The sequence below is a fragment of the Leptodactylus fuscus genome, chromosome 9 (assembly GCF_031893055.1).
Source record: "Leptodactylus fuscus isolate aLepFus1 chromosome 9, aLepFus1.hap2, whole genome shotgun sequence".
Lineage (NCBI taxonomy): Eukaryota > Metazoa > Chordata > Amphibia > Anura > Leptodactylidae > Leptodactylus > Leptodactylus fuscus.
The window spans coordinates 30,039,951-30,065,849 of NC_134273.1; the positions used below are offsets into that span (position 1 = coordinate 30,039,951).

General features: G+C 40.5%; 1 protein-coding gene across 8 annotated transcripts in view; it reads left to right on the plus strand.

Annotated features, from left to right (window-relative positions):
• Positions 1-25,899, plus strand: part of ERC2 (ELKS/RAB6-interacting/CAST family member 2) — a 647,893-nt gene that overhangs the window by 491,754 nt on the left and 130,240 nt on the right. For all 8 annotated transcript variants that reach the window (XR_012717475.1, XR_012717478.1, XR_012717476.1 and 5 more), the window contains one exon: positions 13,378-13,443. Coding sequence is in view for 1 of the 8 variants with exons in the window: in XM_075287893.1 (XP_075143994.1) it covers positions 13,378-13,404 (27 nt within the window). In the remaining 7 variants the exon portion in view is untranslated. The remainder of the gene's footprint in view (positions 1-13,377; positions 13,444-25,899) is intronic.

Consider the following 25,899-nt stretch of genomic DNA (forward strand, 5'->3'; position numbering starts at 1 on the left):
CAAGGGGAGGGGGCAGATTTTCCACTCTGGGAATGAAATACCTTGTACAACAAGGACTGGTTGTGGAAAATGTATGTCACCGTGCCCAAAATGCTAAACTTATGTCTGGAATGTTCAACCAGTCCCAATCTTTTTGGTTTTGCATATTGCACATTTTTACTGTTTGTGGCATCTGGTTACCTGAAGGTGCTGGAAACCTTTGCCTATAGGTACGCCTGGGAAAAGCGATGGCTAAAGGAAAATTTAGGTCCCCTACTCAAGACCATAGTAATTTTCAGCATATTGTCTGTAGTGATCGCTCCATAATTGCAGATAGTATAATCTATATCTCTACAGCCTTATACAATCGCCCATGCTTTTTACGGTGTCCGAGTCTTAGAACCCGTCTGCAAAATATAGCGCAAGTTCTATTTCTGGACAGACCCCACATACAGGAGTCTAATGGTGACGTACAGATATAATGTAGATGTTTTTTTTGTCTATTTTTGCAGACAGTAAAATCAATACGGTCATGTGCATACTGCCTTACGCTATAGATTATTTCTTAGATTCATATACCGGATATCTTCCCTATGACGTTATACTGTAGGTGGCCAGTAAGGTCATTGGTAAATACTGTAGTTTGGCTCTTGACCACCATCTTTATCAACATCATCAGCCTTTGCTTTAATTACCTGCCATCTCTCCCACAAAAAAATGCAAAAAAAAAAAAAAAATTAGAAGAAATTTTTCTAGGCATCAACAGATATAGATGGAAGTAGCGCCATAGAAAGACTGGCAGAGTAATGCTCTGTTATATAAAGAACTTTATTTGCATATATTTTTGATGACATTTTAGCAATTCAGGGTGAAAAAGCAACAGACCAAAGATGGAGACCTGAGCTAGTAGATGCAGAACTTCTGGGGTTGTTGACATCAGAGACAAATTATTATTCCATTTGCATCTGAACAGTAGTGGGTTGTCATGTTTTACGATGGTTGTCTTCATTGCACCAAAGTTATTATGGTTTTGCACTGTGGGGGTGATTTATAAGACATTGGTTTAAGCCTAACTTTAAGTCGCTACATTTTTGCCCAAGCACACTTCACTTCAAAGGCTGGGTTCACATCTGTGCCGGATTCTCCATTGGAGATTCTGTTGCAGAAAATTATCAGAGAGAAAAGTTCTGGAGGGGACATTTTTCTCTGCCACTTTTAGATTTAAAACTGTGGACACCCGGTGGACCCTCTTATAGTCAATGGAGTCCACCGTTGTCCCAGCACTAGTGTGAATCTAACATAACTTGTCTTAAAAAAAAGCACCAAAAATCCTTAGTGAACTTTGGCACCCTTTTCTCTTGGGAATTATGATAAATTTATGAACCATCGAAATAATTTTTGATGTTTTGTTTTGTAAAAACACATTAATATAAAATAACCTATGAAAGTACTCTAAAATAACCCCTCATGATAACTCAGTCCCGGTTGTTACAAAAACAGACACTTCTTTTTATTACATGAGAACTGTCCATTCTCAAAATATATTCATACGCAGTTCAAGAAATTCTTCATCTTTCCTTGGCCCTTCGTTTTTTTTCTGCCTGATACATTTAGTAAATTTTGTTTCTGGATCAGAAGCAGCCGTATATCCTACAGACTCTTTGGCCATTGTTCCCCTTGCACTACTGGGTTACCTGTTGGGTAATTCCAGTTGGTGGGGGCTCCCTAAAACTGAAGGTATCCCTGGAGTGCCTCTTTATTTCTTCCAAGGGACACAACTTTTGGAATTTCATTGTGCCCATTGATATACTAACCTCAAGATAGATTATTTTCGAATCTAAGTACATTCCAATATATCGACTTTGAGCCAAATCCCAAAATTGGATGCAAGGTTAAAAGGTTTGTCCCTAAGGTTATAATAGAATATTGTCTTTTTCTCCCCAGTAATAGCACCAGTGTTGTCCAGTATTGCAGCTCAGCCTCATTCACCTAAAGGGGTACTTTGACCCCAAAGAGACACTTGGAACCCTCCACCAAAAACCAAGCACAATGCCACACATTATACAGCAGCAGTGTCTGGTTTTGGAGATCAGTTGAATGTGACAATAGAACATGATGACATGAGAAGGCCATAATCATAGAATACTGGTGTCGCTTCAAGCAGCTGATCTACAGTAGTCCCACGTGTCAGACTCCCACCGACCTTCAGTGAATGACCTATCCAAAGATTCACTCATCAATCATATGAGCCCAGAAAACCCCTTTAAATGGGACTAAAATGTAATACTGGGTACAGCTATGGTCAATAGTTCTCTATCTCAGCAAAAAGTAGACCTTATTTTTTATCTCATACATTCCCTAGGACTCTCTATAGACATATATGCAGATTGTTTACTATCAGACAGTTCCCCATAGTCTGTTTTTGAGGGGACTCATGAATTCCTCTTGTTTTTGTATGTAAAAAATGGCAGATCTAAAGTTCATTCCCATGTATACCTTATCCTCCAATGAATTTGGCAGCCTTCACGGTTTTGTCCTTTCTATGGGGCGATAGGGCCCTTTAAGTGGCTCCGTTTACTGCTGAGTAGTTGTTGAGATAGGTCAGGGATCGGCTGTTCAGTTACATCTGATGATATATCCTGAGCCAGCAAGAGGAAAATTAAATTAGAATGGTTTAGAGAAAAATACTTTGTATGTCTTTTCTGTTTCATTTGTAAATTCAGATAATCCAGTCCTGTCAACACGAGCGCTCCGAAGGGAAGCGCAGTGGGTATAATGCAGAGCACAATACGCTCCGCTCCTCTTCTTTTAGATTAGGTAATGTGCGTAGCCCAAGACAAGAATGTCTCTAATGAGGCTTATTATATATCAAGGTTATATAGATGTAGCAAAGTTCACATTGACACTGCTGCAGCCGGATATCCTATCATAGACACACAACAAAATCTATTGAAAAAGTTGTTAAACTTCTGTGCCACGGTATAGGTAATGCATTGAAAGAGTTCTCCAAACATTATCAATTGATATCCTATCCTCAGGATAGGTCATTTATTGAATATTAGTGGGAGTCCAACACCCGGGACCACGCCAAACAGATCATTGGTTTGAAGTAGTAGCACTTGTTGTCACATTTGTCACTCATATGGTCTGTTTGCAGCTCATTTGCCAATAAAGTGAATGGGGCTGATCAGTGATGCCAAGCATAGTTTCTATACAATGTACAGCAATGTTCTTAGTTTTCTCTGAAGAGGCTCCAGCACTTGGTTCTCCAGTGTCTGGATCCAATGGGGTACCAAACAATGGAGAGACAGACTGCTAAAACAGAGGTTACCCACAGACACTATGGACTATGTAATGGGGTTTGCCATTTTTATACTGAAATCAGTGGAGAGAAAAGTCTTATGTGCAGGAATTTCTCTTTGACTTCTGGCGTAGAAGTGAACATAGGCCTTGGCACAGATGTGAACTTAGCCTTTCTCAAATGCTTTGGTCTTGTTAAACAGCTGATCAGGTGTAGCACCCTCACCGATCTTCACTTGATGACCCATCCGAAGGATCCCTGGTCTTTGCTACATGTGTACACTTTGGGTGATCTGTGTATAGTACAAATCAGGGAAGTAAACAATTTAGTGGTGTTGTCGGGGTTTAGTATGAGGGTCTACTGCTCAAGACCATCTAATAGCTAAAATATACAGTGCCTATACAAAGAGCATTTATCCCACTGGAGGTCATGGCAAGTCTATGCCTTACATGAACCACTAAACGATATTCTGTATGGATTGTGCAATGTATCATTTGTCCTGTGGGGGCTTTACAGGGAAATGAAACACTTGCTACCAAATTTTCCCATAGATGTCCCCTGATTGTTGGGGGTCTCAACAGCTTGTCATCAAAGATGATCAAATAGATGTTCTGGTGTTCACATGATGATAAGGAGGCCAAAGAAAAACAGATAACAAAGGCACAGTTGAGGAAGAAGGTTCGAGAAGCAGAGAGCTGCTGTTGGATGTATTTGTATTGTAGCTTCGTTTTATTACTTTGTTCTGGTAGTTGGACTGATGTAGACAGTGAAGAAACCACAACAGTTACCCAAGTTACTTGGCCCAAATGTACCTGTACTAGGGAACACATTAGGAAACACTATTATGACTTTGTGAATAAATGTGGCCGCTCCATTGCTCATCGGCTTCACTTGCGTGGCGCCCTCACGTACATCCCTTGGCTATGGACCATGTTGGGAACGTACATAACCCTACCGATATTGTCATGGAATTCCGTTTGTTCTACGATGATCTGTATAATCTTCACGGGCAATATGCTGACCTAGCTCCAGACGCTCTCTGCGATACTATTGAGGAGTATGTCGCTGAAACACCTCTTCCCACCCTCACAGATGCTGACAAAGCCCTTTTCGAGGTGCCATTTACTGTGAGGAAGTCTCCGTAGTCATTCGGTCCTTCTCATAAGGTAAATGTCCAGGCCCAGACGGGTTTACTACTGGTTTCTATAAGTGCTTTGGTGACTTCCTTTCCCCCCTAATGACGTGTGTATTTAATAGTGTTGATAATTCTTCCCCCTTCGTGGCGCAGTCTCTCTCTGCCCTGATCACAGTCATCCCTAAGCTGGACAAGGACCCGGCTAGCTGTGCCAGTTACCCCCCAAGTTACTTGGCCGCTTAAGACAGCTGATCAGTTGCGGAACCCAAGCAAATCCCCCACGAAACTGAATGGCATGGCTTTTACATCAATATCACATAGATGTCATTGGTGTGCCGACCTTGCTTCTGCAATTTTATCCAGTCACTGAATAGGGCTCACAGAAACGCTGCTGCAAAACTAAACCAGGAATAGGACCTGTTGTGAGTTTTGTGGCCCGCGCATGGAACTGTGTATTACATGGTCATGTGCGTGGACCGACAGAAAGTAATGGGTCAGTGTGCTATCCGAGAAAAACCTGGCTAGCACACTGATCTAGCACCCAAGAGCCTTAAAAATACACACAATAGCTTCTCTGCGGTGTATCACAATTCCCAGAGAACCCATCTTGATTGATCGAGCGCTTTGGCCAGCATCTTTGATATGTGGAAGTCCGATTGTTCTGTCCTCGATCACCTAGATCAGCACAATTCTAAATAAACATGTGTTTCAAATCCAATATTTTTTTTGCCCGGAGTTGATTTACTGATAGTCTTGCGTCTTGGCCTTCAGTTCTTGTCTCATTATGGCAGGCTTAGTAAATATTGGCTGAATAAGGGTGGGCAGAGAAATGTTCCAAAATAAAATGCAAAACAGAATTTGGACTTGGAGCGGAGAAGTCTCATCCGCCAGTTATCAGGGAGTGTTTTTGGTTTTTTCTTCCCCTGCTGTTATTCTAAAGGTCTCACTTGTGGGATAAGCGAGCAGTGAGAAAGTGTTACATTTATTTTAACCTCTTGAACCTTTCCTTCCTCCAGAAGACACCCACTGCGGAACAGGCCACAGGACTTAGTCAAGCAAAAACTGGATTAGCTTAGTGAAAAAGAAATATATATTGGCTGGGAACGTGTTTCAGCAATGGGATGTTGTTCTAAGCGATATTATATAAATTCACGTTGTCCAATATTTTAATCTCGCTCCCTGTGGCTTTGTGGAACTATTTCTAAACTTGATGTGAAAGCCGGGCTATGAATAGATACGTTCCTTATGAGAGACTGGGATGGTTACAGACTAGCTTTACGGGCAGGAGAGGCGATCATTGGGGGGCACATATTTTTAGAGGGTGGAAATATTACATATATCAACCTTTTATAAGCATATGTTTGGGCTCTAAATTTTATTTTATTTTTTTTCGATGATTTGTAGACCCAATTCACACCATTGTTTCTTACATCTACAATAGACTACTATTCAAAGGGGTTAATTAGTGGAAATTTTGTTTAAAATGGGTTAAATACATAAAAAAAAAGCAGTAGTCAGCTATGCTCGTGTTCAGACTATGCCCAGGTCCTTGCTGGTCTTTGTCTCAACACATTGAAAATTGTAGCTCAGCCAATCACAACTTGAGACAGATCACGTATATAGTAAATATCGCTGTTCCCTATGAAATGAAAAAATGTAGAGCCTTTTTGGTTTTTCTTTAGAACTCTGCCATGTGCGGTTCCCCTGTTATTCTTTCTTAGAAATGTAGGAATAAATTGACTGCTAGGTTTTACCAGTTGGGGGCGAGTCCCTATACACTCTTACAATGTCCAATCAGTGTTGACCGTGTGATATTCTATAGGGACACACCACTTTGACAAGTCAGATGTTAATACCCAGTTGTCAATTTAATACATTTCCAAAACCGCGCCACTCCTGTCCATAGGCTATGTTTGGTATTGCAGTTCGGACACTTTCACTGTATTCAGTTAGCGCCCTCTAGATATCTTATCACAGAAACAATGAAAAGTCATTGGAAAATGTTTTCATTGGTTTTTCTTGTCTTCTATGATATGATGGCACGCTGCAGAAATTCGGCTTAACCCTGCTACCTTTGTATATTACACAGTGGAGTCCAACACTCTTCTGTGTACATTAACGCCAAAATTTATAGTGCACAATATTTGTGGCAGAAAGAGCCAAAAAATACAACTGGCTTGGCAGTTTTGAAAACTGTTCCCCAGAATGGGCGTGGTTTAAAAATGTCTCAGTTTATGGCTTGGAGAAAGGAAGTAAAACGAGTATGGCTCAGATTGTCTTTGCAGAAAGTAGACCAAGTTTAAAAAGGTATAAACTTAGTTGAAGAATCATTTGAGACTGAATTGTGGCGCTGGCAATGGAGACAGATTTTTTAGATGGGGGGCCACACGGTGGCTAAGTGGTTATGGTTAGCACTGTAGCCTTGCAGCGCTGGGTCCTGGTGTTCAAATCCCGCCAAGGGCAAAAAACCATCTGCAAGGAGTTTGTATGTTCTCCCCGTGTTTGCATGGATTTCCATCCCATATTCCAAAAAGACATACTGATAGGGAAAAATGTACATTGTGAGCCCTATGTGGCTCACAATCTACATAAAAAAAAAAGATTAGATTTTTTGGCACTTCAAAAAGTGAGACAGAATTTTGGTGCATCGGAAACTTCCATATGGCAGAATCGTAAATATGTCTAATGGAATTCGTAGTTCTATTGATATACTGTATATACAGTCCTATGAAAAAGTTTGGGCACCCCTATTAATCTTAATCATTTTTAGTTCTAAATATTTTGGTATTTGCAGCAGCCATTTCAGTTTGATATATCTAATAACTGATGGACACAGTAATATTTCAGGATTGAAATGAGGTTTATTGTACTAACAGAAAATGCGCAATATGCATTAAACCAAAATTTGACCGGTGCAAAAGTATGGGCACCTCAACAGAAAAGTGACATTAGTATTTAGTACATCCTCCTTTTGCAAAGATAACAGCCTCTAGTCGCTTCCTGTAGCTTTTAATCAGTTCCTGGATCCTGTATAAAGGTATTTTGGACAAACAATTCAAGTTCAGTTAAGTTTGATGGTCACCGAGCATGGACAGCCCGCTTCAAATCATCCCACAGATGTTCAATGATATTCAGGTCTGGGGACTGGGATGGCCATTCCAGAACATTGTAATTGTTCCTCTGCATGAATGCCTGAGGATTTGGAGCGGTGTTTTGGATCATTGTCTTGCTGAAATATCCATCCCCGGCGTAACTTCAACTTCGTCACTGATTCTTGAACATTATTCTCAAGAATCTGCTGATACTGAGTGGAATCCATGCGACCCTCAACTTTAACAAGATTCCCGATGCCGGCATTGGCCACACAGCCCCAAAGCATGATGGAACCTCCACCAAATTTTACAGTGGGTAGCATGTGTTTTTCTTGGAATGCTGTTTCTTCTTGGACGCCATGCATAACGCCTTTTTTTTTAACCAAACAACTCAATCTTTGTTTCCAAAATGAAGCTGCCTTGTCCAAATGTGCTTTTTCATACCTCAGGCAACTCTATTTGTGGCGTACGTGCAGAAACGGCTTCTTTCTCATCACTCTCCCATACAGCTTCTATTTGTGCAAAGTGCGCTGTATAGTTGACCGATGCACAGTGACACCATCTGCAGCAAGATGATGCTGCAGCTCTTTGGAGGTGGTCTGTGGATTGTCCTTGACTGTTCTCACCATTCTTCTTCTCTGCCTTTCTGATATTTTTCTTGGCCTGCCACTTCTGGGCTTAACAAGAACTGTCCCTGTGGTCTTCCATTTCCTTACTATGTTCCTCACAGTGGAAACTGACAGGTTAAATCTCTGAGACAGCTTTTTGTATCCTTCCGCTGAACAACTATGTTGAACAATCTTTGTTTTCAGATCATTTGAGAGTTGTTTTGAGTAGCCCATGATGCCACTCTTCAGAGGAGATTCAAATAGGAGATCAACTTGCAATTGGCCACCTTAAATACCTTTTCTCATGATTGGATACACCTGGCTATGAAGTTCAAAGCTCACTGAGGTTACAAAACCAATTTTGTGCTTCAGTAAGTCAGTAAAAAGTAGTTAGGAGTATTCAAATCAATAAAATGATAAGGGTGCCCATACTTTTGCACCGGTCAAATTTTGGTTTAATGCATATTGCACATTTTCTGTTAGTACAATAAACCTCATTTCAATCCTGAAATATTACTGTGTCCATCAGTTATTAGATATATCAAACTGAAATGGCTGTTGCAAACACCAAAATATTTAGAACTAAAAATGATTAAGATTAATAGGGGTGCCCAAACTTTTTCATAGGACTGTACTGCTATGTTCTGCTTTGTAGGATTTACCTCTTTTTATTCGCATTAACCCTCTAGTTACACCCTCCTCCATTATCTCGCCTTGATAAAACATCCCGCCATGCCGTACAGCAATGTTACCATCTGAAAGGCTCGATGATCAGAACCAGGCAGCGCGGTGAATGTGGATGGGATTCGCACATGTGAGCGTCTATCCTCCTCGCTGCTGGACTGTCAGAATCCTCCACTTCACTAGGAAGCCTGCTGACATACTTCCCTAACATCTGTTTTTTAATAATCATTGACATGAGGGAGCTGTTGTGTGCGAGCAGCAGTAACACCAGCGGTACTGGCGGAGAGCGCCACACACTCCAGTTGCTGTCTCTTTCAATCATAATTAATAACTGCACAGTGTAGTTAGCGGTTGAGTTTCGCGCAGCGCCAGTCTCATAACACACCATGTTGTGCGGTATCATAGACAGTGGTAGGTCGTACAGGATGACAATACGTCTATAAAACATGGATATTTTCACTATCACGTGGAGGAAGGAACGGGTCTGCGAAAATGTTCACAGTTGTGTTTAAATCCCATTTATATTTGCCATTGCACCTCCGCATGGGTTTAGAGGGATTGCCCGGCTATGTACAGTAGTTGTTTTTGTAAGTTTAGTAGTAGTTAAGTTTTTTTTTTAAGATAAGCTGTTCTGTGTGCATATGAGGAGTAACACTATATCTGGCCAAAATACAACCCAGCGCCCATGGGTCGTAATATAGGCCTATCAAAAACGCTTGATAAATATATAAATCAGCTACACTGAATTGCTTTTCTTGCATGATGTTATATTGGCTTCCTGCAGCTGTCACTAAAGGAATCTTATTGCATACATCTCTTGAGAATAAGCTGCAATACCAAATACAACCAATAGACAAGAATGGTGCTGTTTGTGGAAAAATAAGAACACTTTTTGCTTTGTCTCAGGCAACCCCATTCACCTTCACAAATGTGATGTAGATTTGTTGTGGATCTTTTCTGAGTTGTGCAGATGTTAGCTTGGTAGAAGCAGTGGTGCAGACCCAAATCGTCAAGGCAGGGACACAAAATGTGCAACAAACTGGTTTATTTAGAAAAAACAAACAAACAATAAAATAGATAAACTTTGACTTCAGGCATAAAATGAGCAAAACAAAATACAGCCTTAACTTCAGGCAAAAACAAAATAAAAACCTGCTTGTCTGAGCAACTAACTAAACAGAACTGATAACCTAACTATATGTGTGGCTTACTACCCGCCACACGAACAAAACTGGTGTAATATTGTCTCACCGGACTCAGGGTTACAGGACAGAGTCCTACACCTCCTTTCACCCCCATGGAACTGCCCTGCAATGCAGCATCTGCAGCCTTGACCAGTAATGAGCCAAGGATCTACACCTGTGCTGAGGCCTACTCCAGATCCGCCCTGGACCACACATACATCAGAAGCCTGGGGCTGGTATATCTGGACTCCAGCACTCTGCCCGTCACCTTCTCACAGTCTGTAATGGGGCCTTTCCCAGATGGAGAATCACCAAAGTGAATTATGTGTAAATATTAGGCCAACAAAGAATGCTGGGAGATTGCAGCTCTGAAGCCTACACAATTGTGAATGCAATTTTGGAAAATATTGCTATTTGGGATCAGTCCAATTTAAGAGATTCAATATATATGTATAAGTTATAAAATTGGTTTCTGTAAAACTGTTATTCTAGTTACCTGTGGCCACCACAAGGGGGAGCCAGCGACAGTAAATCTGCTAAGCTGCAATGCCAGACATAGCCCATGGATAAGAGTGGTGCTGTTTTGTTAAAAATCGGATATTTTCTTCTAATCTTAGGCAACTTCTTTACCTTTTGCATAAGTATAGTACATGTCACAGAGCTTGCAGTGAGGATGAAGGCACATTCTGAATTTGCATTGTAATTTCTGTGTTCAACCCTGGTATTCTTCTTGAATATGATGTGACAAAGGAGGTAGGCATAAAAAATGGCTGCATATTTTGCCATTCAGGATCTATAGAAAGCTGGGTTACTATACCTATGAGCATGTGTTATCTGCTGTTAGTAGTTGTCATCTGCAACCCTTTACTGGACTAGCAGAACAGAAATGGAGCAAGAGAAGGCGGCCATGAGTATATGATTTGATGAAGTATTCAAAGTAGAACCATTAGGCTCTGCATGTGAGCTGTGGATATTGGGATAAGTCCTGGTATACACTATGCGTGGGTGAGGGTATGGCATTTGTCACACAAAAATGTTTTCCACTGTAGCCAGGAACCGCAAGGGAGGGTTAAGTCTGAAACCCCTTCTTTGTGTGGCAAATCATTGTAATAAGGATGAATGAAGTTGTTCATAATGCAATGGAAGCAACTTGTCTAAGATTCCTGGAAGCTGCATTTCTAATGTCTAGGTTGGGGCCACTAATATGAGTACGGCATGCTCTTTGCTGGGAGATTGCAACTCTGAAGCCTAAGCAGAGTTGAATATGTATATATGTATAGGTTCTTGATAAACACTGTATAGTAAATTACATAGATAGTGACCTGTACATAAGACTTCGGTCTGGACGGAAGGAGGGGGAAGGCATTTTTCTGCTCAAGATTGGTTTACAAGCATGTTATCTCCGCTCTGGGCACTATGGTAAAACCATTAACTGAAGCAGTAACTAGACCCTTGTCAGGCCTCAGCGCCAAAAGTCTCACTTCCGTTGTAAAACATGTATGTCTCCTGTGTAAGCATACAAGAGTACATGGACATCATAAATAGTTTGTCCACCATATAGAAATATTTGATATTAAAAGGTTAGTGAGATTGTAAATATATTGCATGACTTACAGTCCAGAGCTGCATTCATAATTCTGCTGGTTGTTATTGAGAACAGTCATCAAGCTCATTGTCGGACACACCTCTAACAATTTAAAATGTTAATACGTATTACATTAGTATTGGTCCAACCTGCCGATGTAGACATCTAATGTGTTTGGGGTATCCCAACTTTATTTTGAGGGTAATTGTTGAATTTCGACATGCCTGATCCTTTTGGTTTTAGGGAAGGTAAGCCACCTGGAAGACGGTATTTACCCTCCCCCTATTCAGAACATGTAAACGCAACAGAGCATGTATGTGCATTGGAGTGGTAGGGAGGAATAGTTTTCGGCCAAATGAGCATTCTGCCAATAGCTATATATAGTGTATGGCTCGCTTCAGGGCTGTGGAGTTGGTAGGACAATCCATCAGCTCTGACTACTCTATTTTTTCAGTACCTGACTCTAACTCTGAATCCTGCTGCGCCTCCTTTATAAATGGCAAACAACCATAGTCAGACAGAAGCTGTAAAAATCCTCTAATTCATTACAAAGCCAGTGACTGATTTTTATGAAAGTAAATCGGTAACACACTATACATGGAATTAGTTATACAATATTAATAATGATATATTATAATTATTATTTTAGAATAACTGACTCCGACTCTGACTCCACAGCCCTGGCTAGTTTTTTCTATAGTAAGTCAGACCATCATACAATACATTACTCCATACCGACCCAAGTGTAAACCCCAGGGCACTTCTGACAATGGAAATCATCAAACTATGTCCGGATATTGGTATTCTAAAGAATTCTGGAAGATTTCAGCTCTGAAGTCTTCAGAGTAATAAATGCAGCTCTGGGCTGTAATGCTCAGGATCAGGTTATAACTCGGTATTAGATAAGTTCTCTAATTCAATATAGTTATTTTTTAAGTTACGACATGTCATTTGAGGTTTCAATGGGGCAACCCAAAGCAATATATCAAAACATTGAATCATTTTTGTTGTGATGTCTGTTTTTTCCGCTTCCATGCCAAAAAGAAATTCTTCTGCTGTGCTCTGCTTGTATTGTTATGTTTGCCACCACCCTATCTGTTGGGTAAATCTGAGCCCAGCCTAACTCTGCTACATATGTGAATGTCGGCCCACTATTTGACAATTGATGACATTGTCTTTAACCCAATGCTATTAGAAGAGGGTTTTCTGTATTAAATTGCTTTAGTAATAGTTTTCTTCTGTGTATTTAGGGTCTTAAATCTTTGACACCGCTATTTTTTTTTTCACCCTTTAAAATGGATGGGGCGGAGAAGTGGCACATCTGTATTCTCCATCACATGGGCCCCGGCTTAAACACTCCACTGGGATCAAGGCAGGGCATCGCTCATTAAACTTAAGCTGGAATGGAGAATTAAGGTTAAGTGTTTGTCAATGGGATCTTTATTACAAGGCTGCCCTACTCTTTACAAAACAATCTTCTTCTTGCCCTGCAGCAGACAGACAACAAAGGACACCTTAGCCTCTAATGGTCACGTTAGGACTTTTCTTCGGTCTTGGGCAGGTGGTTTTTAAGGTTGTATCCAGTCTTCTCGTTGACGGCAAATAAACATCTTTGATGCCGGGTCTGAAGTTTCAAAACACTATCAATCTTGGGGAGAGGGGTAACTAAAAAATGGTGTGTTTGTGTTGGGTACGGGATGGGAATGCCTTGTTTGGTTACTAACCTTTGTCGCACAATGGGTTTTTGTTTGTTTGTAATGTCTTTCTTCTCTGCCTTCTTTTGCTTACACTTTGCTGGATCATCTCCAGGATGACGAGGAGGGGATATGGGCATAACAGCTCCAGCAAACCAAAGTTCCAGTTTTATTTTGTTGGGTAAGGAAATTTTTTAGCTTACATATTGTACCTGTATTGTAGTGTGAGAACGCCACGATGGAGTCACTGTCGGGGGTATGACAGGCCAACAAATGGTGCTTCCATATGGCAATGTATTATGGAGGTAATCTTCTCTACAAGAAAATCTTCTCTACCTCCATAATGCAATACTTGACTAAGTATGGAACAATGTGTTTTGTCTCCCATTCTTCTGTATAATATCAGTGGCACATGTCTGTGGTTGCCGTATTATTCAGTACCTGTACTGAGTTGTAATATGGCCATTTCTATAAGGCCTAAGACCCACAGGTCCGTGTGGTCATTGACAATAATAGTTTTAGATATATGACTTTGTTTTATGTTTAAACTAAGTATCAGTAATGTTACGGCTTGTATAAAATACATATTGGTTATTAACATGCAAGCATTTATTTCCATATCCTCTGACAGTAGTCTAAGTAGCTTCATGATAAAGCCTATAGTTTCTCATCAGAAGTGTAGCTATAGGGCACCATAGAAAACGAAATGGGACTCCACTCCCACATGGCCGAAATAAACAGCAAGTTTAACATTGAAAGTATTATGTTTTATTTTGCTTTACAGTGTTGTCACAGTACATGTATAATGCTTGTAGTGATGTCACAATAATAGGATACCCTGAATTCACAGTACAGGGATAACAGATATTGTGATATCACAATACAGGGACAGAAAACACCATGATGTCACTGTACAGGAATAATACCCGCAGTGATGTCACTGTACAGGGATAATACACACCATGATGTTACTGTGCAGGGATAATACACACCATGATGTCACTGTGCATGGATAATACACACCATGATGTCACTGCACAGGGATAATGCACACCATGTCACTGTGTGGATAATACCCACAGTGATGTCACAGTACAGAGATAATATATACCGTGATGTCACAGTACAGAGATAATACACACAGTGATGTTGCAGTACAGAGATAATATAAACAGCGATCTCACAGTACAGGAATAATGCACACAGTGATGTCACAGTACAGGGGTATGATGTCACTGTACAAGGATAATACACACCATGATGTCACTGTGCAAGGATAATACCCACAGTGATATTCAAAGGGATACAGGCTTAGACCTCATGTAGTGAAGCTAGGGTCCCACCCCGTCTCAGCACAATAAAGCGAAGCTTCACAAAAGCTGGTGTCCAACCAAACGTGTTTTATTAGTAGAGTTTCAGTGTGAACGTTTTTGGTCCTACTGGACCTTCGTCAGACTCTGTCTTGCAGTAGAAACAGTAATGAATGAGACCAATGTCAAGGTAATGGAGGCTCACAGATACCTCCGCTGGAACCGAACCAAGCCCGCTGTAGATAGTTGGATGCTGCGCTTTCCCTTGGCAGACTGCCTAGTTCATTTTTGCGCAGCATCCAACTATCTACAGCGGGCTTGGTTCGGTTCCAGCGGAGGTATCTGTGAGCCTCCATTACCTTGACATTGGTCTCATTCATTACTGTTTCTACTGCAAGACAGAGTCTGACAAAGGTCCAGTAGGACCAAAAACGTTCACACTGAAACTCTACTAATAAAACACGTTTGGTTGGACACCAGCTTTTGTGAATACCCACAGTGATGTCACAGTACAGAGATAATACACACAGTGATGTCACAGTACAGGGATAATACACACAGTGATGTCACCGTACAGAGATAATATACACAGTGATGTCACAGTACAGGATAATACACACAGTGATCTCACAGTACAGAGATAATATACACATTGATGTCACAGTGCAGGGATAATATAAACAGTGATTTCACAGTACCTGGATAATACACACAGTGATTTCACTGTACAGGGATACACAAGGTCATGTCAAAGTTTAAGGCTGCATTCAGTTTTCATCACTAACTACTTATTATGAATGTACCCCTTAGTAGCTGTTATGTTGTTTGGCCTTTCTAGTAGCTTCTGTAGTAGTCCATGTTGTCTTTAACCTCACATCTCCATTACTGTGATTACAGGTTTTGATTTTGATAAAACAATGATCAAACTTACAGACCATCCATCTACTAAGTAATGACAGCCTTTACTTCTGGGTTGAAGTCTTTACATATTGACCCACAGAATTGTGTAGGAATGTGAACTCTCTTTGTTTTCAATCTCTTTCCTTGACTAGGTAGTAGTCCACCTCCTTAATGTCATCCAGGAAGACCATGGCCGCCTCTGAATGCCTTGATCCTTCTCCATCTGTCTTCCTTGTCTATAGACCTAATGTAGTGTTCAGCCAATATGGAGACAGGATGGACTGTGCATACCAGCATGATGTCTGCCTTACCTTGTCATCAGAGAGCCAAGTAATACAGAGGAATTATTTACTTTTTTCCATTTGGTTAATTGATTTTTTTTAGATCATATAGGCAAAGCCCTCCTCCAGTTGACAGGTCCCCTTTAAAATATGTCACTCACTGTTTTTCCAGTGTCCTCTAAACCATACACAAGAGACAAGATTCTGAGTCCAGGACATCTGTTGATGGCCATCGCTCCCTTTCATGTTGTTTGCAGTGAGCTATAGGTAAACTTTACTCAGGAGAACAATCTCATACAAATTGTGGGTTAATGGCCCGGTTTTACAACCTGGTCTCCCTCGCAGTCATCTGTTAGATTTTTCAGCTCCTTTCTGAGGTTAATAGTCATTTATCCCTGTGTGCCTGGTTTTCTCTGAATTATTTCTTATATATATATATATATATATATATATATATATATATATATATATATATATATATATACAGTCCTATGAAAAATTTTGGGCACCCCTATTAATCTTAATCATTTTTAGTTCTAAATATTTTGGTGTTTGCAACAGCCATTTCAGTTTGATATATCTAATAACTGATGGACACAGTAATATTTCAGGATTGAAATGAGGTTTATTGTACTAACAGAAAATGCGCAATATGCATTAAACCAAAATTTGACCGGTGCAAAAATATGGGCACCTCAACAGAAAAGTGACATTAATATTTAGTACATCCTCCTTTTGCAAAGATAACAGCCTCTAGTCGCTTCCTGTAGCTTTTAATCAGTTCCTGGATCCTGGATAAAGGTATTTTGGACCATTTCTTTCTACAAAACAATTCAAGTTCAGTTAAGTTTGATGGTCGCCGAACATGGACAGCCCGCTCTCAAATGATCTGAAAACAAAGATTGTTCAACATAGTTGTTCAGGGGAAGGATACAAAAAGCTGTCTCAGAGATTTAACCTGTCAGTTTCCACTGTGAGGAACATAGTAAGGAAATGGAAGACCACAGGGACAGTTCTTGTTAAGCCCAGAAGTGGCAGGCCAAGAAAAATATCAGAAAGGCAGAGAAGAAGAATGGTGAGAACAGTCAAGGACAATCCACAGACCACCTCCAAAGAGCTGCAGCATCATCTTGCTGCAGATGGTGTCACTGTGCATCGGTCAACTATACAGCGCACTTTGCACAAATAGAAGCTGTATGGGAGAATGATGAGAAAGAAGCCGTTTCTGCACGTACGCCACAAATAGAGTTGCCTGAGGTATGCAAAAGCACATTTGGACAAGGCAGCTTCATTTTGGAAACAAAAATTGAGTTGTTTGGTTATAAAAAAAGGCGTTATGCATGGCGTCCAAAAAGAAACAGCATTCCAAGAAAAACACATGCTACCCACTGTAAAATTTGGTGGAGGTTCCATCATGCTTTGGGGCTGTGTGGCCAATGCCGGCATCGGGAATCTTGTTAAAGTTGAGGGTCGCATGGATTCCACTCAGTATCAGCAGATTCTTGAGAATAATGTTCAAGAATCAGTGACGAAGTTGAAGTTACGCCGGGGATGGATATTTCAGCAAGACAATGATCCAAAACACCGCTCCAAATCCTCAGGCATTCATGCAGAGGAACAATTACAATGTTCTGGAATGGCCATCCCAGTCCCCAGACCTGAATATCATTGAACATCTGTGGGATGATTTGAAGCGGGCTGTCCATGCTCGGCGACCATCTAACTTAACTGAACTTGAATTGTTTGTCCAAAATACCTTTATCCAGGATCCAGGAACTGATTAAAAGCTACAGGAAGCGACTAGAGGCTGTTATCTTTGCAAAAGGAGGATCTACTAAATATTAATGTCACTTTTCTGTTGAGGTGCCCATACTTTTGCACCGGTCAAATTTTGGTTTAATGCATATTGCACATTTTCTGTTAGTACAATAAACCTCATTTCAATCCTGAAATATTACTGTGTCCATCAGTTATTAGATATATCAAACTGAAATGGCTGTTATAAACACCAAAATATTTAGAACTAAAAATGATTAAGATTAATAGGGGTGCCCAAACTTTTTCATAGGACTGTATATATATATATATATATATATATATATATATATATATATATATATATATATATATATATATATATCATAGATCTCCTGATAAATTGCCCCAAAACTCATGTTAATGGATGTCCAAAGACCAAATGCTAAAGGGAATGTGAAGGAAGTGATTTTCTGTTGAAAACATCCGTTGTGGAATCCTTGGAAGCTATTTTTTTTTTTTTTACGAGGCGCGCTGTTCTAGTAAAAGTTATTTTTGTACTGACCCGCAGACACCTAACTTTTCCAGTAGTGGGATTCACCAAATACTGGTCAACCATGCTACACTATCTCCACTCATAGCTGTAACGTAAAGCTTCTGAGACCCATTGCAAAATATTTGTCGTGGGCCCTCACGTACCTTGTGCTACCTATGTTACTGGTGTCGTCTTGTATTGTAGTGAGGGCTTTGGTTGTCCTGAGGTTCCAGGGCCCGGTAGTGATTGTTATCTCTGCACCCCCTATAGATACAACCCTGCCTCCACCTCAAAAACATTTCTCCTATCTAATATTTCCTCATCCTCAATTCAACAAAAACCTTATCCATGCCCACCGAATCTCCCACCTAGACTACAGCCCTTAATTCTTTCACCTTTCCCTTTGTTTCTCCCCTTGTTTCATCTGTGCCAGTCTCTTCACTGACTGTCTTACAAGGTCGCCCATGACTTGTCCCCTCCATACATCTCTGATTTATTCTCCATTAACCTCTTTTCTTCATTATCCACTTCTCTGCCTCTCTCAGAACCACATCCAAGATTTTTCCTGTTGATCCCCCGAACTTTGGAACTCTCTACCTCGACGCATCAGATTGTCCCCCACATTGAAATCCACAAATCCTCTTCAGTAAAGCCTGCAACCTACAATAACCCTATGTAGTGCAATGTATTCTACTGCTTGTTGCAAAGTGACCAACAGTATACTAGGCCATGGCCAAACACAGATGTGCTGAAGGCCGACCGGTAGGCTTTAGTAGGCCCCAGGCTGACATGTAAAGGCATCAGCACCCTGGTATTGTGTTTCATGTCTAATGGATGGAGCCCCCTCCTTCCAAAACCATTTAAAGGCGGTAGTCACTATTGACTCTAAAGGGTTAAACACCCGGGCTTGGTGGTTTTCCGATACTGAGCATAAAAAGAAGGTTCCCCAGCTAGGAGTACACAGTACAGGAGGCCCCGCAAAGCTTGGATGCAATTTAGGTAGAAAGCCAGTGGTAGCAGAATAAGACTCATTAGTAATCGACGTAGAAAGTCTATAAGTTGGTCACTAAAGGGTTAATGGCACTGTAAAATAGATAAATAACAACAATTGTCTCCAAGAGAATTTTGGATATGTAACCCACAGATTTCCTTGGACAGGGGGTGGAAGGAGTATTTTGGCACACAAGGTATAGATGTGGACATCGCCCTAGGCCTCCGCGTATGAACATGTGCTTATCATATGCCACGGCCTCCGATTTTTTTTCTGCTGTGTTGGCATTAAACCTATTTTACAAACCATGAAAAATCATCAAGGAACATTCCTTTTTGAAGCTTAGCAGGTGTGGAGATGACATGGAAGACACATTTGTTTTTCTAAAGTGAAAAAAAGAAATGATAATTTTTATTCTGGAGATCTGCCAATGAGACAAGTTGTGTTCAGACCTCATGCACGACCCCTTCAGTCACTTCTGTGGGACTGCCAGAGGTACAGTAGCCAGAGGAGTAACGTGGGCCCCATTGCAAAATCTGTAATTGGGCCCTACTTTCCTTGTGCCATTTAGAGGTGGGGTATATTTTATGTGGCAGAGGGGCCCAAGACCTAGTAGTGACTGATACTGTAACAGTAGCTGAGCACAATATTAAACTATCAGTTCCATAGACAATGAATGGCATGGCTACATTTTTGTGACCAGCTGCATTTGCAAGTGACCCTGTTCTTGTGATCAGCGGGGGTCCCAGCACAACTGACTTCCATTATTACCCCTATTCTGTTAATAGGGGTTAACTTGCAAAAACTATTATATCTTGCCTGCCATTTTGATTGCAGTGCCCTGGATGGTACCCATTGTTCATTTTTTTGGGTGGCCATATTGGACACTAGCAAGTCCCTCCCTGAACTGAACTGTATAAGCAGTGCAGAAAGATTGTCAGTCCCTGTCATTTCAACAAATTTATATATCTTAGCAGAGAGGAATAACTCTTTCTGCCCTTATCAGGCATTTCCCTGCTCTTCCCACTCTGTTAAAGTAACTTTTACCATGAAAATCCCTCCCAAGATAGACTGCGGATTACAGAATTCATTTGTATAGAAGTCTATGGAGGGGGAGAAGTGAGGAAATAACAATAAATCACTGCTTGACATACAGCACCCAGAGAAACCACAGACAGACTGTGGATTACAGGATTCATCTGTATAGAAGTCTTTGGAGAAGTTAGGGAAGAGGAGATAACAGAAGAAATGACTTGCATTACCAACAACCCCAGGAGTTTCCGCCTACTTGGTTAGTAGTCCCTAATTTTCACCAACACTAAAAGGGCTTCTACTTTTGGAATGACTGAATGTATTTGGATAAACCAAACTCCAGAATTTTTGGGGTGACCGCGCCGATCATATGATGGATGTCATTGGGCTTTTCAGACCTGGTGACAGGTCCTCTTTTACAGCAAAGTAGAGCACTTTGCATTACTTTAGCATGGGCAGGAGGGGTTCTTTTTGGTTGGGGGGAGAGTAGGGGGGTTGTGAAATCAGTTTCAGCTGTTTGTTCATAAAATATACCACTAAATCTGAGCGCATTTTTTAGTTTGCAATTGAGATGTCCATACAAGTTTTATTGTACATTTGTTCCATACAATTTTCAAACATTGCTTTACTTAAAACCTGATATTATTCTTTCCATATGTCTAGCCGTACACTTGACATATTGAATCTAGCACTTTTATGAAGAAACCAGCCCCATTGTGGGGCAATTTGTACATTGGTAGAGCACTTCATGTTCTGTAAATATAGATTATATGGACTCGGAATGAAACGTCTAAGTTACAAGACTCAGATATGTATTTAAAGGGGACTGTACCTGATACATGTCAGACATGTTTTTTTCAAGCATCTGCGGTGCTGAGCTATTGATTGATGGGACGAGTATATAGTAACATATGAAAACTCTAATCTAAACTAATGAATCCTGGGAGTCGGACCCCTGTTGTTCCTCATGAGATCCCCTTTAATGTGATGGATGCTGCAGAATATGTTGGAGCCATATAACAAAGGTTAAAAACAAAAAGAAATAAAAATTATATGATGATCCTTCTTCTTCCTGAAGTCAATAAAGGAATAAATCCGCGTGCTAAAGTCATCATGACATGCAGATTGATATGTGAGGCTACTATGAAGATGTCTAGATGAGAAGTGCCAGCCGCACAGACAACACGCCGCGCTGCCAGACCTCCATGTGTCTGAGATAATGTAATAATTACCAGCAAACTAGAAGAACGGAGAGATCCTTAAAGTGCAAATTTGTACATTGTTTGCACCCTCCAGGTACAGATCCTCCCCCGCCAGAGACTTCTCTCTATAGGTATCAGTGGCTCCTTCCCACTCAGATATGGACCTGCTTTAAGGGAATGCATGAATGCTCAGCGCTGGCGCCTCGGACAGACAAGTCTAGGATTGGTTTTGATTTGGACCCTTTGTCATCCATTATCTTCACAGCGTCCAATGACTTCACTGTGTGGGTGATAGACACAACACTTTCATCTGCCATCTCCACTGTGATCATCCCATGTGTGTTCCTGATGTGGTTAGATTATCTTGTGTTGTGGTAGATCTATGGAACTGACCACATGATGAAACTTGTTACCTGCAGTCAGTCGTATCTCACAGAGTTAATTACAGCCCCGTTTAACTATTTCACTGCCATTTCACTAACTTCTTTTAACTTCAGCTTTATAATAATTTTTCCAAAATCTTACAATTATGACAAGATTCATCATATACACTCCTTATTATACCCAAAAGAGATATAGAAACTGTGTGTGAGAAGCCTATCCCACCTTGGACATTTAGAGCATATTCATGTCACATATCGATGGATCCCACCTCTCAGACTTGCACCTTTATCAAAAACAAAGGACCCCAAACCCAGTCTTGCTTCTGCTCTGTTTAGAGAGGTGGCTATGTATGCCTTTAATGTGCTCCTAAGTTGTATACCTATAGGCATGGCTGTGGAGTTGGACTTGGGACCAGTTTGGGTTTCCAACTCTGACCGTGACTTCAAAATAAAATTATTTCCAGTGATATTATACAATGTATATATTATACACTTATATTGAATAATTAGTTATTAGATGTATCGTTTGCTTCATTTTTACCTTCATAGGAACTCAATCACTGGTTTTGATCTTTACTACGTCTGTCTGATCATGGTTGTCAATTATTTATGACAGAATGATCAGACAGACGTAGTAAAGATCAACACCAGATCAAAACCAGTGATTGAGTTCCTATGAAGGTAAAAATGAAGCAAACGATACATCTAATAACTAATTATGTCTTTGGTTTTGGGCCAACTCAGGTAACAGGACCTTAGTGCTAATACTGTACCCCTATATTCAGGGCTGTGGAGTTGGTAAACCAAACCACCAACACCGACTCCTCTATTTTCCTACAGACCTCTGCTACATAAGACATTAGTTAATCAGAACCAATTTGCATATATCATTTTCCTCATGGAACAGTGCTTGTAAGATGCCATTCATCACCTGGACCTGCTCCAGTATTAAGGCTTACTCTTACAAATGTAACTAGTACATGGTAGGTGGAGGTTTCTGTCAAATATTCTGCATTGGGGCTTTGAATTTGTCCATAAAGGGTGTCCCCACACGACCATATTATCCATACCATGGTCATAACACCTGAACCCCCTGCAGTTTTACTAAGTTTGACTTAGATTATCATAGAGAGAAGTTTAGTTTGACTCACATGAATGGTGAGGTGTGTGGCTCTCCTTGCTATTTTTCATTTATCCATGTGGACAAAAACTCAATTGTGAGTGGTCCATTCAGTGGTCAAAAAAATGGCTCCTCTTTAATATATGCTAAATATTTTAATATCCTTTGTCACCTGGAGCTGCACGTGTTCTCGAACCCAAATTATCTCCTTATAATAGGACAAAAAGTGCATTGTGCTAGCTGTATGTTGCTTATTGTGCCAACAAAGGTATTGGGGTTAGCATCCCACCGATCAATCATCACAAGAGAACCTGTGAGAACTACTCCTAGAAGAATGTGTATTGAATGCCAAAAGTTCACGACTATATTTTAGACGTTCGTTGCTGAATAAGAAAGATGTGGATAGCAAGAGACGTTTTTCAACCCAAGCTTCAACTTGCTTCTAAATCAATCAAAGCAGTGGACAACCACCAACAAAACAAAGCTGACTTGTAATATATCAGGACTTAACCCAAGTGGAGATTACATCAGAGAAGACTCTCCATATATCTGTCGTTGATGCTCTAGAGATCAAGTCAAGAACAACAACCAGGTTAGGTGCAATTTGGAAAAGTTTTTGGATTTCTCCAACCATCTAATGTGAAATTATAAATTACACGGGAGAAGCACTATTCTTCGATAAAAGCAGACAGAATAATAAGTTGGATTTCTGCGGCAGTATCTTATTCATTGAGTCAACCATGATGACCGTTGGTCATATTGTCTAAACAGATCTGGCCAAATATGATTGAAATAAAGATCTTAAACTGGTTTTTCTCTATACCATAAAGGGAAATCTTGTCGGCACAGCTTGACACTTCTGAGTTGTAGTGGTTGCCGCCTGCCAAGTTCTTTTCTATAGAATACAAGTTGGGGGGAAGTTGTATCTATACAACAGTTCTCTTGGTAAAGTGACAAAGGTCAACTAGATTATAGTGCAAACCATGTGTGATAAATTGAGGTATAAAGTGCTTTACTTCCAACCAATAGAAATAGAAAGCAGAGGAACAATGGTGTGAAAAAAAACCCCAGGGTATGAATTAAGACAAAGCTTGAGTTGAAGAACTCTTTTTTTCAAAGCAATGTTCCATACAAAGATTCGAGATGTCCATAGAAATTTCTCATTTGTTTGGAAACGGGAAAGACCCAATCCGATAAATCCAGATTTGCAAAGAACTCCAGAGCTCACACAAGAAACTAGTTGTGGCAAAGGGATTAGCATTTTGTCATATAACTCAGAAATGTTCCACAATATTTGTAGTGATGCAAAATTATATAAAAGATCTGGATGGACTCTAAGGCTAGTTTCACATGGTGGAAAATGAAGAGAAATTCTTCATTTTCTGCTTCTGTATTCGGCCATGGGATTTCCATGACAGAATGACGATGCAAGAGCAAGCAGGACACTGATTTTTTTCTGCGTCCTGCTTCGATCTCTGCCTTCAATGGAAAGCAATGGGATATTGATTTGGGATAGAATCTGCCACTGATTTGGGGTGGAATCTGCTCCCAAATCCATGGAAGATTCCTCTATGTGAACCTAGCCTCAAGGTGCCCATACATATAAGACAAAACCCAGGCTGACTTGAAAGAGGTTTAAAGGAGTCTTTCATATAGATAGCACCCAACTTTGAAAGGACAGAATGTGCAATGCGTATAGTGCGCCGCGGCAAATTTAGCTCCACCTACTTCTATGTTGTCTCGACCCATTCCCATCCATTTCTTTGTGCCCCCAGAAAGTATGATGCTCCTACAGTCACCCCGAGGTGCAGATGAGTTGCATCCGGGACATACCTTGGACTGGGGCATTGGGACATGACCAGGAATCCGGGACTGTCCCGCATAAGCCAGAATGGTTGGGAGATATGTAGCCTCCTCCAACAGGACCCCACACACACACAGGTAAAAGTGCCCTAATGGTATACCCAGCAAATGCAATAGTCCTGTAATAATGCCACCCATTGATAATAGAAAGGAAAGGTAAAAAGTAAACCGCCTTAGTGCCTAAATCAATATGTAATAAAAGATGATATTCATTGCATAAAATAAACATGCATAAAGCGTTTAGACTCCTTGTGCAATATAACACTTTATGCATGTTCTGTTCACCCCCTGATCCAACATGACCAAGAGGAGCTGATAACAGAGAGCTATAGCATCTTGGAAGCAGGGTTATGTTGATACAATGCTTTGTTCTCACATTATGTGGAAAACTACCAAATAAAGAACCTAATATAAAGGGATTATCCTAAGTGTACCCTCTCCCTGTTAGGCCAAATAGACATACAGTCCTATGAAAAAGTTTGGGCACCCCTATTAATCTTAATCATTTTTAGTTCTAAGTATTTTGGTGTTTGCAGCAGAACAGTTTGATATATCTAATAACTGATGGACACAGTAATATTTCAGGATTGAAATGAGGTTTATTGTACTAACAGAAAATGTGCAATATGCATTAAACCAAAATTTGACCGGTGCAAAAGTATGGGCACCTCAACAGAAAAGTGACATTAATATTTAGTAGATCCTCCTTTTGCCTATAGTCGCTTCCTGTAGCTTTTAATCAGTTCCTGGATCCTGGATGAAGGTATTTTGGACCATTCCTCTTTATAAAACAATTCAAGTTCAGTTAAGTTTGATGGTCGCCGAGCATGGACAGCCCGCTTCAAATCATCCCACAGATGTTCAATGATATTCAGGTTTGGGGACTGGGATGGCCATTCCAGAACATTGTAATTGTTCCTCTGCATGAATGCCTGAGTTGATTTGGAGCAGTGTTTTGGATCATTGTCTTGCTGAAATATCCATCCCCGGCGTAACTTCAACTTCATCACTGATTCTTGAACATTATTCTCAAGAATCTGCTGATACTGAGTGGAATCCATGCGACCCTCAACTTTAACAAGATTCCCGGTAGCGGCATTGGCCACACAGCCTCAAAGCATGATGGAACCTCCACCAAATTTTACAGTGGGTAGCAAGTGTTTTTCTTGGAATGCTGTTTTTTTTGGATACCATGCATAACGCCTTTTTGTATGACCAAACAAATCAATCTTTGTTTCATCAGTCCACAGGACCTTCTTCCAAAA